Source organism: Phyllostomus hastatus, unplaced genomic scaffold (assembly GCF_019186645.2).
Source record: "Phyllostomus hastatus isolate PE091 unplaced genomic scaffold, TTU_PhHast_1.1 phas_contig_148, whole genome shotgun sequence".
Taxonomy (NCBI): domain Eukaryota; kingdom Metazoa; phylum Chordata; class Mammalia; order Chiroptera; family Phyllostomidae; genus Phyllostomus; species Phyllostomus hastatus.
The window spans coordinates 13,449,531-13,462,544 of record NW_025333607.1 but is presented as its reverse complement, the minus strand read 5'-3'; the positions used below and the strand labels follow the sequence as shown (position 1 = coordinate 13,462,544).

Here is a 13,014-nt window from a genome sequence, read left to right as displayed (position 1 = left end):
GTAGGGAAGGGGCAGAGACTGGGGCTGCAGAGAGACCACTCTGCCTGCCCCGCACTGGGCCACACCCAGGACCTGCTGCCTCTGAGCTGTGATTTCCGAGCTCGGCCCGTCCCGCTCACGTCCCTTCCGATAACACACAGCTTCCTTCTGTTTCCAGAGTCGTCGACGACGAGATCGAGGGCAACCCTGAAGAGGTACTGGGAGCTCCTGACCTCACCCCTTTGTCCTGGGCCACCCCCCTGCCCCGCACTGGGAGCAGAGAAGCAGCAGTAACCCCAGGGGTGTGGGCGGGGGGTTCCTGGGGCTTCATGGACACAGCCCTGCCCTAGGCCTGCTCAGGCGCCTCCCACTCCAGCTCCGGCCAGCACTGGCCCTGGGCAGCTCCCTGCCCGGTGGAGCAAGTGACCCCATGTGCACGGAGGGTGGGGAGGGGTGTAGGATGGGCCACTGGTGCTCTACTGACCAGTGAAAGGTTCTTGTCACTTTGCTCTCTGGGCCTCAGTTTCTCTGTAAAATGAAAGCGCTGGGTGACCAGATGTCCGAGGTCACCCGGGAGCTGTGATTCAGTGATAAACCCTGAGAGGCTGTGATGGACAGAACTCGGGGATTTCAGACGAGGCTCGGTCATCCCAAGTCCGAAGTCGAGGGAGGAGTCACCGCAGAGAGAGGAAAGGGCTCTTCCCGCCGTCCCGGCACCAGGAGTGGGGCGAGCGTGGTCGTCGCTGGCTCCTCGGTCACTGAAGCTCCGTGCTTGTCCTCGTCCTCGCTGAGAGACCGCACAGCTCCAAGGGGCCTCGTGGGCTGTGCTCACCAGCCGCTGTCCAGATCCTGCCGGAACATTCCAGCCAGTCTTAGGCTTTCGAATGCCCACTAGAGCAGAACGTAAAAGGCCCTTTGGGTTGAATGTCGGAGAAGCCACCTACGTGAGAAATTAGAGTAGTTCCCGTTCCCTCTCACGGGCTTTAACTGGAGTGAAGTTTCTACGCCTTTACTCCGCCCTTTATCTGACGCCCAGCAACCTTACGGTTCAGGCCCGAGAGTGAGGCAGGGAGGGGACCGGGATGCGGGAGGGCGCTGCCCCAGGAGACACACCTGGCTGCCACCTGGTCTGATCCGTCGTCCCGCACGCCTTGTGTCACCTTCCAGATTGAGGTCGATGAGGACAGCATTGATGACGGGTTCAGGAAGCTGTTTGCCCAGCTGGCCGGAGAGGTAGGTGGCCCCCAAACCCCCCATCATGAGCTCTGGTTGACACAAAGGAGAAGCCAGCTTCCGTCCCGCCCTCCCAGAGACTCCAGTTGAAAGGGGAGGGCAACAGACCGAACCGCAGCCCGGAGTCACTGCGAACGGGACTGAGACCCTGGGCACACCCCTTGCCCTCACCCTCCCGGGACCGGCCGCCGGCCAGGGCCCTGGGGTGCTCACAGTCAGCGCGGGCCTGTCTCTCCCGCCTTGGGACTCTGGGCCACACCCCACGGCTCTTTTCGTTTTTTCTCTTCCACCCCCACTGACACATGAAACTCAGCCCCTTATCCTTGAGTTTCACAAGAAGATTTGGGGAGATGGGAAGGTTTTCAGTGTTAAGAATGCAAGCAACTTACTTAAAGCAGTGTGTGCAACTTCCCTGTTCTTGAAAAAAAAAATCCCTCGGCCATGTGGGCCTCAGTTGGCTACAAAGTTATCCGTCATTTTTCTTCCTGCAACTCCAAGAAAAAGCCAACCTCGGTCTTAAACGATGGGGCTTGTCCCTCGTCATTTGACGTGTGAGACTGAGTAGAGAGACGCCTGGACGGCTTCCAAGGAGCCCTGGCGTAAGCGGCCGCGGAGAAAGCTCTGGGCCCGCTCTCCGAGGCCGCGGGTTCTAACCAGCCCTCAGGAAGCCAGGTCTGAGTCTGGGGGTGGTGGGGGAGGAAGGCAGCCTGGTGGGACGAAAGATGCACGAGAACCAAGTCAAGACCACCAACGTGGGCCGAGGGGAGAATGTATCCTTTACAGTCTCTCCTGCAAAGCACCGGTGAATGAACGCCACCTGGATTGCGTTGTGCGTTAAGACACTGTATCTAGGTCACCGGGTCGGGGCGGGGGGTGGGGGGAGCAGCAGCGCCTCCTGGGGGCTTGTTAGAAATGTGCACACGCCGACGCCAGCCCAGACCTGCGCAATGTCAGCCCCGGGCTGGGCCAGAGCGCGCAGCCGGCACACGTTTGCAGCTCTGCGAATCACGCCGCTCCGAGCCGGCCAATGACAACGTTGCTTGCCCACAGGATGCAGAGATCTCCGCCTTCGAGCTGCAGACAATCCTGAGACGGGTCCTCGCCAAGCGTAAGTGTCCCCTCCTCGCCATTCCCTCATCCTGCGCCTTCCCCTGCAGCTGGGGGTGGGGGTGGGGGGGAGCCCGTCCCCTGCCGCGTCTCGGCTGCCGCGGCTGAACCATCCCACCCTACTGCCACGTGGATACCGCCCACCCCGGCCACGCCTACCCCACAGAAATGGATGAAGGCGGCTCTCTGTGTGATGCACTTGTCAGAAGAACAGAGGTTCCCAGGGTCTGAAGATCAAAGTCGCACCCAGGTTCCCGCTGCTTACGAGACTCTGGTCTTACTAGACTCGGCTCTTCCTAGAACCTTCCCGACTCTTCTTTCCCTGTCTGCAGGACAGTCGTGTGACCACTGTAGTTAGCTCTTAAGAACGGTTGAACTCTTGAATGAGGAACCGTGGAGACGTGGCCCGGCACAGAGCCCGCACCCCAGAAACAGTGGCTGTTGGGAGGGGTCACCGGTGGGAAAAGGCTGAGTCGGCCCAGACAAGGGGAGCTGGGAAGCAGCCCCGCAGCCCGGCGTCCCAGCGTCCCCTGGCTGCGCTTAGTAGGCCATCACTGACCGAGGCATGGCCGCCCTGAATGATTAGCCAGAATGAAAAAGGAAATGGGCCGTTTTATGCTCAAACCGAGGGAATGACATTGAAAAGCTTCGTCTCCCCAGTGTGTGTGTATGAGCCTAACCAGACCCGTCCTTCACGGGGAGAGATGTCCCTTCGCTGGAGCCCACAGGCCAGGCCAGCGACACAAGGCCCCAAAAACGGTGGCACTGGGCCCAGGCGGCAGGGCGTCCACGAAGAATGGACAAAGCTGGACAGAGACCTGGGGAGGGGCCAGAGAGCACAGCCTTTCAGCTGGGGATCATTTGCAGAGCAGGAAATATCAAAGGGCCGATTGTGCGCCCTTGCTCTTGATGACAGCGAGGGGGAGGGACGCAGCGCCCCAACCCAGATGTATTTTTGCCCCTGAAATGATCACAAGAGCCGCGCTGCCTTTGACAAGACGGCAGTCCACTGGGCAGGGAGTCGGAACTGACCAGCGTGGACCAGAGACAGGCGTGTGTGTTGTCCCGCCCTGAGCATTGTCCCTGTGGATCATTCTAGAAGTCTCCTGGACTTCACAGACACCTCTGAACTCACCCGCCGGTAGAGCCACAGGGGAGTCCAGGGCCAGGAGGGTCTCCCAGCCCCAAGAACTTGAACTCCACGACCACACACACCTCGCAGGACTGGGGTGACTGGCTCCTGCGAGGAGGCCACCACCGAACAGTGGCTGTCTTAGACACAGCTGCCGTGAGTCACTGAGTCCCGGCGCTCCCTGCAGGGGGTCGGCAGGGCCAGTCACAGGCAGGGCTTCCCCAGAGCAGGCCCTGGTCTTCGCCCCGTCCCCCGCTCCGGCAGGGCCTGACACAAGGAGGTGGTGTGCGCCCCTGAGGCCGCCAGGCACAAGTGAGGTCATGAGCTGTCCTCAGAGGTGCGGCCGGCCGCAGGAGCCCAGGCGGACTGAAGCCTCATTGTTCGCCCGCAGATGGGGGCTGGGGGGTGGCGGGTGGGGGCTGGGGGAGTCGGGCCACGCTCAGATTCAGCGGCTCCTCGCCTCCGAGCTTGGCTCCCTCCGTCTCCAGCCACCCGCGGACTCCGGCCGCTACCCGTGGGCCCCCCACATGGCCTGGCGCCCACACCCGAGAAAGGGTCGGGCCCCCCCCCCGGCAGACTGGCAGCTTGGAGACAGCGTAGGGTAGAACCTCCCGGGGGACACGGCAGGCAGGGCGGCTTCCCGCGAGGGCCGTGGGAGCCAGAGTCACAGTGTGACGAGGGTCTCAAGACACCGCCACACGCCGAGCACCGAGGAGCCGGGACTGGCCTGGCAGAGAGCAGGGTCTCCAGATGGCTCCGGGCCCCTCCGTGGCTCCCTCCGCTGGGGACCCAGAGGCTCCGGCAGTGCCTGCAGACCGATGGCGCGAGGAACCCCCGTCTCCTCCCAGGTCCTCTGCCTGCCTTTTCCCTGCCTGACGCCCACGGCGGTTCTGCACCTGGGGGCACATGCTCGGCCATTTATCATTTTTACTTATTTGAAAAGCCCTGCCGAGAGCCCGGTTTGCCCAGGGCGAACACACAGAGACGGCAGGCCAGTGCGCCCCCTCGCCCCGGCCCAGCATGGCAGCCCGCCGCCGCCGGGTGTGGCTACTTCACGTGTCATTTGAGTGGCTACAGTTTCAAAAGGTGCAGGCACAGAACCCCGCCGTCTTCGTAGACAACCTCCAGGAGGTTTTACCTTGTCTTCTAGGCCAAGATATCAAGTCAGACGGCTTCAGCATCGAGACCTGCAAGATCATGGTCGACATGCTGGACGTATCCTGGCACGTGCCGCTGAGCACACGGCGGGGGGGTGGGGGGATGGGGGGGCGGGGTTGGCATTTCACCCGCAGAGGTGCCCGCACTGCGCCCTCCACGAAGGCCGGTGCTGGGGTGGGTGCAGGGCTGTGGTCACCAGGGATCATGTGTGGCTTCAGATGAGGGACAGCGGCCTGCCTCACACCCTGGCTACCCTGGGGCAGGTGGCCCTTGTCCCCAAGGGTGGGGCGGGGAAACCCCGACAGCCCGCCCGTCCACCACTGTCCGTCCGACATAGCTTAGATGTGTCTCCCGAGGTGACAGTATGTCCGCTACTTCCTTGAGGAAAACACAGTTGACCCTTGAGCAGCGAGGGGCACCGGCCCCCCACATAATCCAAAGTCCTCGTACAATTTTTGACACCCCCAAACTTTACTAATGGCCTGCTGTTGACCGGAAACCTTAGCGATGACACGAACAGCTGATGAACACGTATTTTGCGTTATATGCATTTTATACTCTATTCTTCCGCTACAGTGAGCTAGACAAAAGAAAATGTTAAGGAAATCATAAAATACACTTACAGTCCTGTGTGTATTTATTGAAAAAAATCCACGTATAAATGGACCCACATAGTTCAAATCCATGTTGTTCAAGGGGCCACTGTATTCCCTGAACTATGATATTTTGTGAATCTGGCCATAATTTTCTTCTTGATCCATAGAGACGGAGCTCACTCCCCACACACATTCTCCTTCTCCTTTGCTCCAGCACCCCCACCCCGGGCCCCCCACCTGCCCCGGGGGCAGACTCAGCCTGTGTCCCCCCCACCACCACCACTTATTCCTGATGCCGCTGAGGAGTGCTGGGCAGAGACGGCCGAGCTTCTGAGAAGTTCTGTCTAGTGGGCGCACGGCACCCACTGCGCCGCTCCCCTCACAGAAGGCCTCTTAGAAATATGCCAAAAGTACTCCCTGAGTCAGCAAGCCACTAGAAGCCACCTGACAGCTCCTTTGTAGCAGGACCCGGGGCCCCCAGGGCCCCCCCGGACCCATCAGCAAGCAGAGTCAAGGGGAGCCAGCAGGCGTCTAGGCGCCCCTTCCAGCAGCCCCGAGGAGGGGGTCCTTCCGCAAGAGCCCTGGTGGTTCCAGAATGTATGTCCAGGGGCTGCAGGCACTCAGACTCCGGGGCTTTCCTTAACCGCGGGCAGTCCGACGGCAGCGGTAAGCTGGGCCTGAAGGAGTTCTACGTTCTCTGGAAGAAGATTCAACAGTACCAAGTGAGAACCCAGGAGGGGCCGAGGCAGGGGTGGGGGTCTGCGGGGGATCCGCGGGGTGGCTGAGCCGGGCCTGGACCTGCAGACAGACACAGCGACCTTCAGGGGGTCGGGGAGTGTTTCCGAGGGGCTGGGGACTCAGCCCACCAGGGAGGGAGCTCAGGATGAGTGGAGACAGAGCCGGGCAGGGCCCGGGGGACAAAATGAGGACCGTGCGAGTCCAGTGGTCTGCTCCCGCCGTCCCGTCCTTGACCAGAACGGGGTCACCGGATAGTCATCATCGGAAGGCTGTGTCGCCTCTGTGTTATGTGTTATAAAATCACATAAGACAATCACATGGGCCCCTGGTAGTTGGCTGGACGGTGTGATGGGCAGACTTGGAAACCAGCTCCCACTGAGAGGTGGAGCTATCGAAGGCAGAAGGATGGCGGCCCTCCCAAGGCCAGCCCGGGGGCGTGGACTGGAACAGCGCCATCCCCTCTCAGCACGTGGCACGCAGGGGGCCCGCCGCCTGCTTGGGGTCGTGGTTCTCATAACTGTTTTGCACGTTCCAGAGAATTTACCGGGAAATCGACGTGGACAGGTCTGGGACCATGAACTCCTACGAGATGCGGAAGGCGTTGGAAGAAGCAGGTAATGCTCCACGACCATGTGTCCTGTTGTCCCCTTTGTAGACTGTGTGACAGGTGCAGTTCAGTCCAAAGTTCAGTAAGTAGGTGCTGCTTTAGCACAAAGACACCCTTTTCATTCCCTGTTTAGAGACCAGTTGGCGAAATAGGATGAGTCCAGCATGCTTTGCCTGCAAAGCCATCTTGAATCTAAATTTCCTTCTGAGCAGTAGGTCAAGCAGGCAAAGCCAGTTCTCAGCAGCCCCCCAGTTTCCTCTTTTCAGGACAGGGCTGGTGAGGCAGAAATTCGATGTCTGTGCTCCACTCTTAGGGGACAGTCCCTGGCAGATGTGATATCAAGAGAAGGGACGTAAGCCTGTGGGAGACCAGCAGGAGGGGAGAAGCTGTGTTTTGGGGACAGAGAGGACAACATGAGGTTGTTCACTGTAGTAGCTGGGATGTAGTGCTATACAAAGACCCCAAATAACTGGCTTCAACAAGATCCACCCTTTTCTCACTTAACAATCCAAGCTCAAGAAGTTCAAGGCCAGAATGGTGCTGCCTGCAGGCAGGGATCCAGCTTCTTCTGTCACCAGGCCTTAGAATGTCGCCGTTATCCATGGGACCCAGGATGGGGGGAGGGAAAGACGGGCTCCTTGCCTTTAAGGGCACATGTGGCTCTGCACGCCTGTTCCCCTGCCAGGACTTAGTCATGGGGCCTCGGGTGGCTGCAAGGGATGCTGGGAAATGCGGCCTTGCCTCTAGGCAACCAAGACCCATTAAAAATTCTCTTACTGGAGGAAAAGAAGGAAGTAATATTAGTTTACCATGAACAGTTCCTGCCACACACTTCCAAGAAGACGCCAGTTTCCAAATGATTCAGAGCTAAACAAATGGGAGGAAGTAGGATTCACCACCTGAAGCAGAGTGACTGTGGCAATGGGGACAGCCAGGAAATGTCTTCTGTGTTGGTCGGGAAGGAGCCCGGTAGGGTGACGGGGAACCGTTCAGAAACAATGGCAGGAGGCCCTGGCTTTGCACAAGCAGTCCAGCCTCCCGGGAGGGCAGCCAGGGGACAGAAGCAGGTCTAACTGTGATGTGAATCGCCGCTTCGGTTCCATCGCCCGGGGCCGCGCTCCACAGAGCAGGCTCAGCCTTAGCGATCCGCGTGCTTGTTCCTTTAACCGCAGGCTTCAAGCTGCCCTGCCAGCTGCACCAAGTCATCGTCGCTCGCTTCGCGGACGACGACCTCATCATCGACTTCGATAATTTTGTCCGGTGTTTGGTTCGACTGGAAACACTCTTCAGTAAGTGGCTGGCTGGGGGACCGCCGTGTCAGTTCTCTTGGTGTTAAAGCAGCCTGCCTTTCACGGGGGCGGGAATCACCCGAACCGGAGACACGTCTGTCCGGCTGAGCATGGAGACCCTTTGACTTGGGGAGGGAAGGAGAAAGGATAGCCGTGCCACTCAATGAGTCGGCTGCCGGATGGGGGACCGAGACAGCGGGACCTCGGCTGCGGCTCGCTCCCTCGTGACAGCCTGCATTTGCTCCTCCGCAGGGATATTCAAGCAGCTAGACCCCGAGAACACTGGAACCATCTCCCTGGACCTTATCTCCGTAAGTCGGCCGCCTGCCCCTCCCGCCTCACATCCCTCAGGGGACGGAGAGCTGTGGTTCACTGACATGGATTATTGACAGACTCTCCCGGTCGGCCAGGGACAGGCCTATGAACGAGTCTCAGATCCCACGATGCATTTTTATTTGCAGTCTTTTCCCAGCTACCTAGTGATGCTGGAGGCCAAGAAAACACACCTGGCCCCTCCCCCCAGGAGCTCTGCCGTGAGTGTAGCACAGGTTAAAAGAAGGGGGAGGGGCTCAGGGTCCCTCTTAGGAACATGCACTGCTCATTAGCAAGCACAGGAGAAGGTGCTTATGGCAGGGAGCCCTTCAGATGAAATTCAAGAGGGTGTGGGGAAGATCTGGCACTCTTAGAACAGAGCTACTTAAAACAGTTTCTGAGGAAATTACTTTCCTCCCCTCCTTCCCCCCTTGTAAGTAAAACTAGCAATAGTAAAGAAGCTTGCCATCTAGAATGATGGTGCTCAGGGGTCTAGAACTCTGGCAATGCCCACCGCTGAGATGCTCATCAACGCAAATGAGGTCGGAGCACCATTTTAAACACGAAGCCCAGAATGTTCCCATGTCATCCCGATGGCAGAAAGTTCTCGCACATCAAAGAAAGAAGCCAGCTAGGTCACGCTTTCATCCCCGTTGGGTCTCAGGCCCCCTTCCCTCTGTGCTCAGGGGCGGGGCCGAGCCTGCGGCACCACAGGCTGCGGAGGGCAGGTCAGCTGGCAGGGCTGGGGTCGGGGGACGGGACAGGGTGACAAAGTTCCCATGTGCCAGAGGAACAAAGTGGTAAGAAGGCAACTCTCCTCCTAGAACTTTGAACTCTAGAGAAAGCCAGCAACTAAATAGCTATTTTGCTCTATTATGCATTTTAAGTACCTTTCGCCAACTGAAAGTGTACTTTAGCTGGTGACAAGTAACACGGACTGGCTTGAAACTACGTAGCCTAGGAGCTGGCCCTACCCTGACGTTGCCATCTCAAGTAAAGGCAGGGCACCTGCGGCATACACGTGCCACCTGGGAAGTTCTGGAAACTCGAGCCCCTTTATCATTCTTGCTGGGAACCCTGTTCCTCCCCAGCACCCACTGGTCCCCCTGTGTGCGCCGGCCAGCTCGGCCACCGGCCCCATTTCCGGGGAGAAACGCTTTCACCCCTGGCCCTCCCTCCGAGCCTCAGCCTCCCCTTTCGCAGGCCCCCAGAGGTCCCCCCGCTCGAGTCTTCCTAACGAGAAAGCCACCCCCTCCGTTTGCTGTGATTTTCAGCCGTGGCTGCAGGGGCATCGCCTGGCCCACTTGGCCTATTGCCCTATTGTCTGGGCCCATCCCGGAGCAATTCGGTCGGACCTGATTCACAGGTCCCAGGTCACTGCAGCGAAGAACCGAGGTTGAAAACCACCAGTTTAAGGGGTTTCCACTCACCAACACACACACAAACTAACCTCTGGTGTGACAAAGCAGAGAGAGAAATGATGACCCAGATGCTGGCTGAGGGTCACGTTTCAGGCGCCTCTGTCAACCCCGTAATCCAGTCCACGACCACGTGGTTCAAATAGCAGCCTCTTTTTAAAATATATTTTATTGATTATGCTATTAAGTTGTCCCATTACCCGCCTTCATTCCCCTCCACCCTGCACACCCTGTCCCACCCACATCCCCCCCTTTAGTTCATGTCCATGTGTCATAAGTTCTTTAGCTTTTACATTTCCCATACTATTCTTGCCCTCCCCCTGTCTATTTTATACCTACCATCTATGCTACTTATTCTCCGTACCTTTTCCCCTTCTCTCCTCCTCCCACTCCCCTGTTGCTAACCCTCCATGTGTTCTCCACTTCTGTGATTCTGTTCCTATTCTAATTGTTTGCTTATTTTGTGTTTTTGTTTTAGGTGTGTTAATAATTGTGAGTTTGCTGTCATTTTACTATACATGTTTTTTATCTTTTTTTATCTTCTTTTTCTTAGATAAGTCCCTTTAACATTTCATAAAATAAGGGCTTGGTGATGATGAACTCCTTTAACTTGACCTTATCTGAGAAGCACTTTATCTGCCCTTCCATGCTAAATGAAAGTTTTGCTGGATAGAGCAATCTTGGATGTAGGTCCTTGCCTTTCATGACTTGGAATACTTCTTTCCAACCCCTTCTTGCCTGTAAGGTCTCTTTGGAGAAATCAGGTGACAGTCTTATGAGAACTCCTCTATAGGTAACTGCCTCTTCATCTCTTGCTGCTTCTTGGAATTTCTCCATAATTTTAACTTGGCTAGTGTAATTATGATGTGCCTTGGTGTGTTCCTCCTTGGATCCAACTTCTTTAGGACTCTCTGAGCTTCCTGGACTTCCTGGAAGTCTATTTCCTTTGCCAGATTGGGGAAGTTCTCCTTTATTATTTGTTTAAATAAGTTTTCCACTTGTTGCTCTTCCTCTTCCCCTTCTGGTACCCCTATAATTCAGATGTTGGAACATTTCAAGATGTCCTGGAGGTTCCTCTCCTCATTTTTTTGAATTCTTGTTTCTTCATTCTTTTCTGTTTAGTTGTTTCTTTCTTCTTTCTGGTCCACTCCATTGTTTTGAATCCCAGTTTCATTCCCATCACTATTGGTTCCCTGTGCATTTTTCTTCATTTCACTTATTATAGCCTTTGTTTTTTCATCTAATTTGCAACCAAAATCAACCAATTTTGTGAGCATCCTGATCACCAGTGTTTTGAACTGTATATCTGATAGGTGGGCTATCTCTCAGCCACTTAAAAGTACTGGTTCTGGGGCTTTCATTTGTTCTTCAGTTTGAGCCATCTTTTTCTTTCTTTGCTCTGGTCGAGCCTGTTACGTATGAGGGGCGGAGCCTTAGGTGATCACCAGGGCAGGGCCCCACCAGTCGCCGGGTTGTGACGCTGTATGTGGGGGCAGGGCCTGAGAGGGAACAATGGCGCTTGCTCCACTCTCTGCCGATTTCAGTCCCTTCCGCCACTTCCCCCAAGCAAACTGAACCTTTCTGGTGCTGATTCCCCGGTGGGTGGGCTTGTGCACCCCGAGGGTCTTTCCTACAACCTCTCCTGTGAGGCTGCGAGTCTCTCCCTGCACGCCAACCCCCACAGGTGTTTTCAATCAGTGCCCCAAGGTTCTATTTCCCGGCGCTGGGACCCTGGGACCGCCCGGTCAGCCAGCTGCCATGTGCGTAGTGCCTGGCTTCACAATCACCGCCTTGCTGGGTCTGCAGGTTGCCACCCCTCGGCCCGGGTCTGCCAGCTACCGCTTGCACGCCCAGGGTCCGCCGATGCGGTCTTGCACGCCTGGGATGCCTTATGCGCCCGGTCCCAACGCTCTTCGTTCCGAGACCCGCCTCTGCCCAGCTGCCTGACTCCACCTCTCCTACCGGACTGATGAACGAGCCTATGTTAACTCCTTGGTTGTCCGACTTCCATACAGTTCAATTTTCTGTCAGTTCTGGTTGTTATTCTGTTTCTAAATTGTTGTCGTCCCTATCTTGGTTGTGCGAGGAGGCACAGTGTGTCTACCTACGCCTCCATCTTGGCCAGAAGTCCCAAACAGCAGCCTCTTACTCACCTGGAAAGAACTGGACTCCAGAAGTCTGGGAGGAAGGAGGGGAGTTAGTGCCCTGATAGCTTCCGCCTTGCTCAGCCCTTCTGGAACAATCATCTACAGGTACTTAAATAGCCTTTGATTTTAAAAATAGTCACTGAACTGATTTTTTCCCTCCTCTCAGTGGCTCTGTTTTTCGGTGCTTTGAAGCTGTAACTCACCTGCCCGAAGACATCCCATTAAAGAAAGTCAGCCATGGACTAAGCTTCCACAGAGAAACTTTTTATCTGGACCTTGATTATGGGAACATTTACTTAAACCAATGATTGTAGCTAAAAATAATACTATTTGAGATAGTAAAAAAATTGCATATCATTAGACTAAATGCGAGTGAGTCGCTTAACCCTCCACAAGCTCAAAGAAAGCTTAAAATCTGTAAATAGTATACACTTTTTACTTTTACACACGGTCCTGTGTAGAGCAATATGAAACCAGGAAAATAGTGCAGGGAGGTATTTAACAGCTGAGCAAACATTGGGTCGCTCTCAAAGGACACGAGGTCCTTGCTGGGAACACTGAAAGCAAGGTCAAGTTGAACAACGCAGCTGTGACAGTTACCAAACAGCAGCTCAGGGCTCATCGTTTCCCTGGAGTAACATCAAAAATAGGACGGTCACGAAGTGATCCTGTAAAGGCATCTGAAGAAGCCAGGTGAGAGCGCTCGCCTCTGTCACCCGAGTTACACGAGAGACAGGTTTCAGAGGGCACCGAGTGGTTAGCAGCGAGTCTTCCGAAACCTGAGTGTCCTGTGTACTGAAGGGACTCCTCTCCTGGTCAGCGGGAGCCGCCCACGGCAGCCAGGCATCCCGTGTGCGCACCAGCCGTGAGGACGACGGACCGAACCACTTGCGGCCCACCCCAGCACTTCCCAAACTTGGCCGTCTGCAGCCTCTGTGCATGGAGTTGCGGGGACAGGCGCCATGTCTGTAGAAACGACACGAACTTGTTTCATGGCTTTGCCTTGGGAGTACGCTAACCTCGTAAAACTATTGCCTTGTTGCCTTACCTTCTGACAAATGTACTGTTAAATAAAGAGTTGCCTGGGCAGTCCACACGGTGTGCTGTCCTTCCTGGAGGGACCCTCACTGGGTATACACCCCCCCCCCACAGCATTTCCTCTCTCTCAAGGCGTGACACCCCTGAACTCCCGCACTGGGAAGAAAGGGCGTCTGACCTATCACATCCACATGGAACTATGCATTTTTTTCAAATCCAGTTCAGAAGCTCTCATAATGGGCCTTTGAGTGGGGCAGCTC

At 56.2% G+C, this 13,014-nt stretch overlaps 1 protein-coding gene across 1 annotated transcript in view; it reads left to right on the top strand.

The window, feature by feature from the left end:
* Positions 1-12,810, top strand: part of CAPN2 (calpain 2) — a 49,162-nt gene extending 36,352 nt beyond the window's left edge. Inside the window, exons 13-21 of the mRNA XM_045860550.1 lie at positions 158-194; positions 1,147-1,212; positions 2,263-2,320; positions 4,602-4,666; positions 5,859-5,927; positions 6,479-6,557; positions 7,723-7,839; positions 8,092-8,150; positions 11,883-12,810. Coding sequence (XP_045716506.1) covers positions 158-194; positions 1,147-1,212; positions 2,263-2,320; positions 4,602-4,666; positions 5,859-5,927; positions 6,479-6,557; positions 7,723-7,839; positions 8,092-8,150; positions 11,883-11,906 — 574 coding nt within the window. The 3' untranslated portion in view covers positions 11,907-12,810. The remainder of the gene's footprint in view (positions 1-157; positions 195-1,146; positions 1,213-2,262; positions 2,321-4,601; positions 4,667-5,858; positions 5,928-6,478; positions 6,558-7,722; positions 7,840-8,091; positions 8,151-11,882) is intronic.
* The last annotated feature ends 204 nt before the right edge of the window (positions 12,811-13,014 follow it).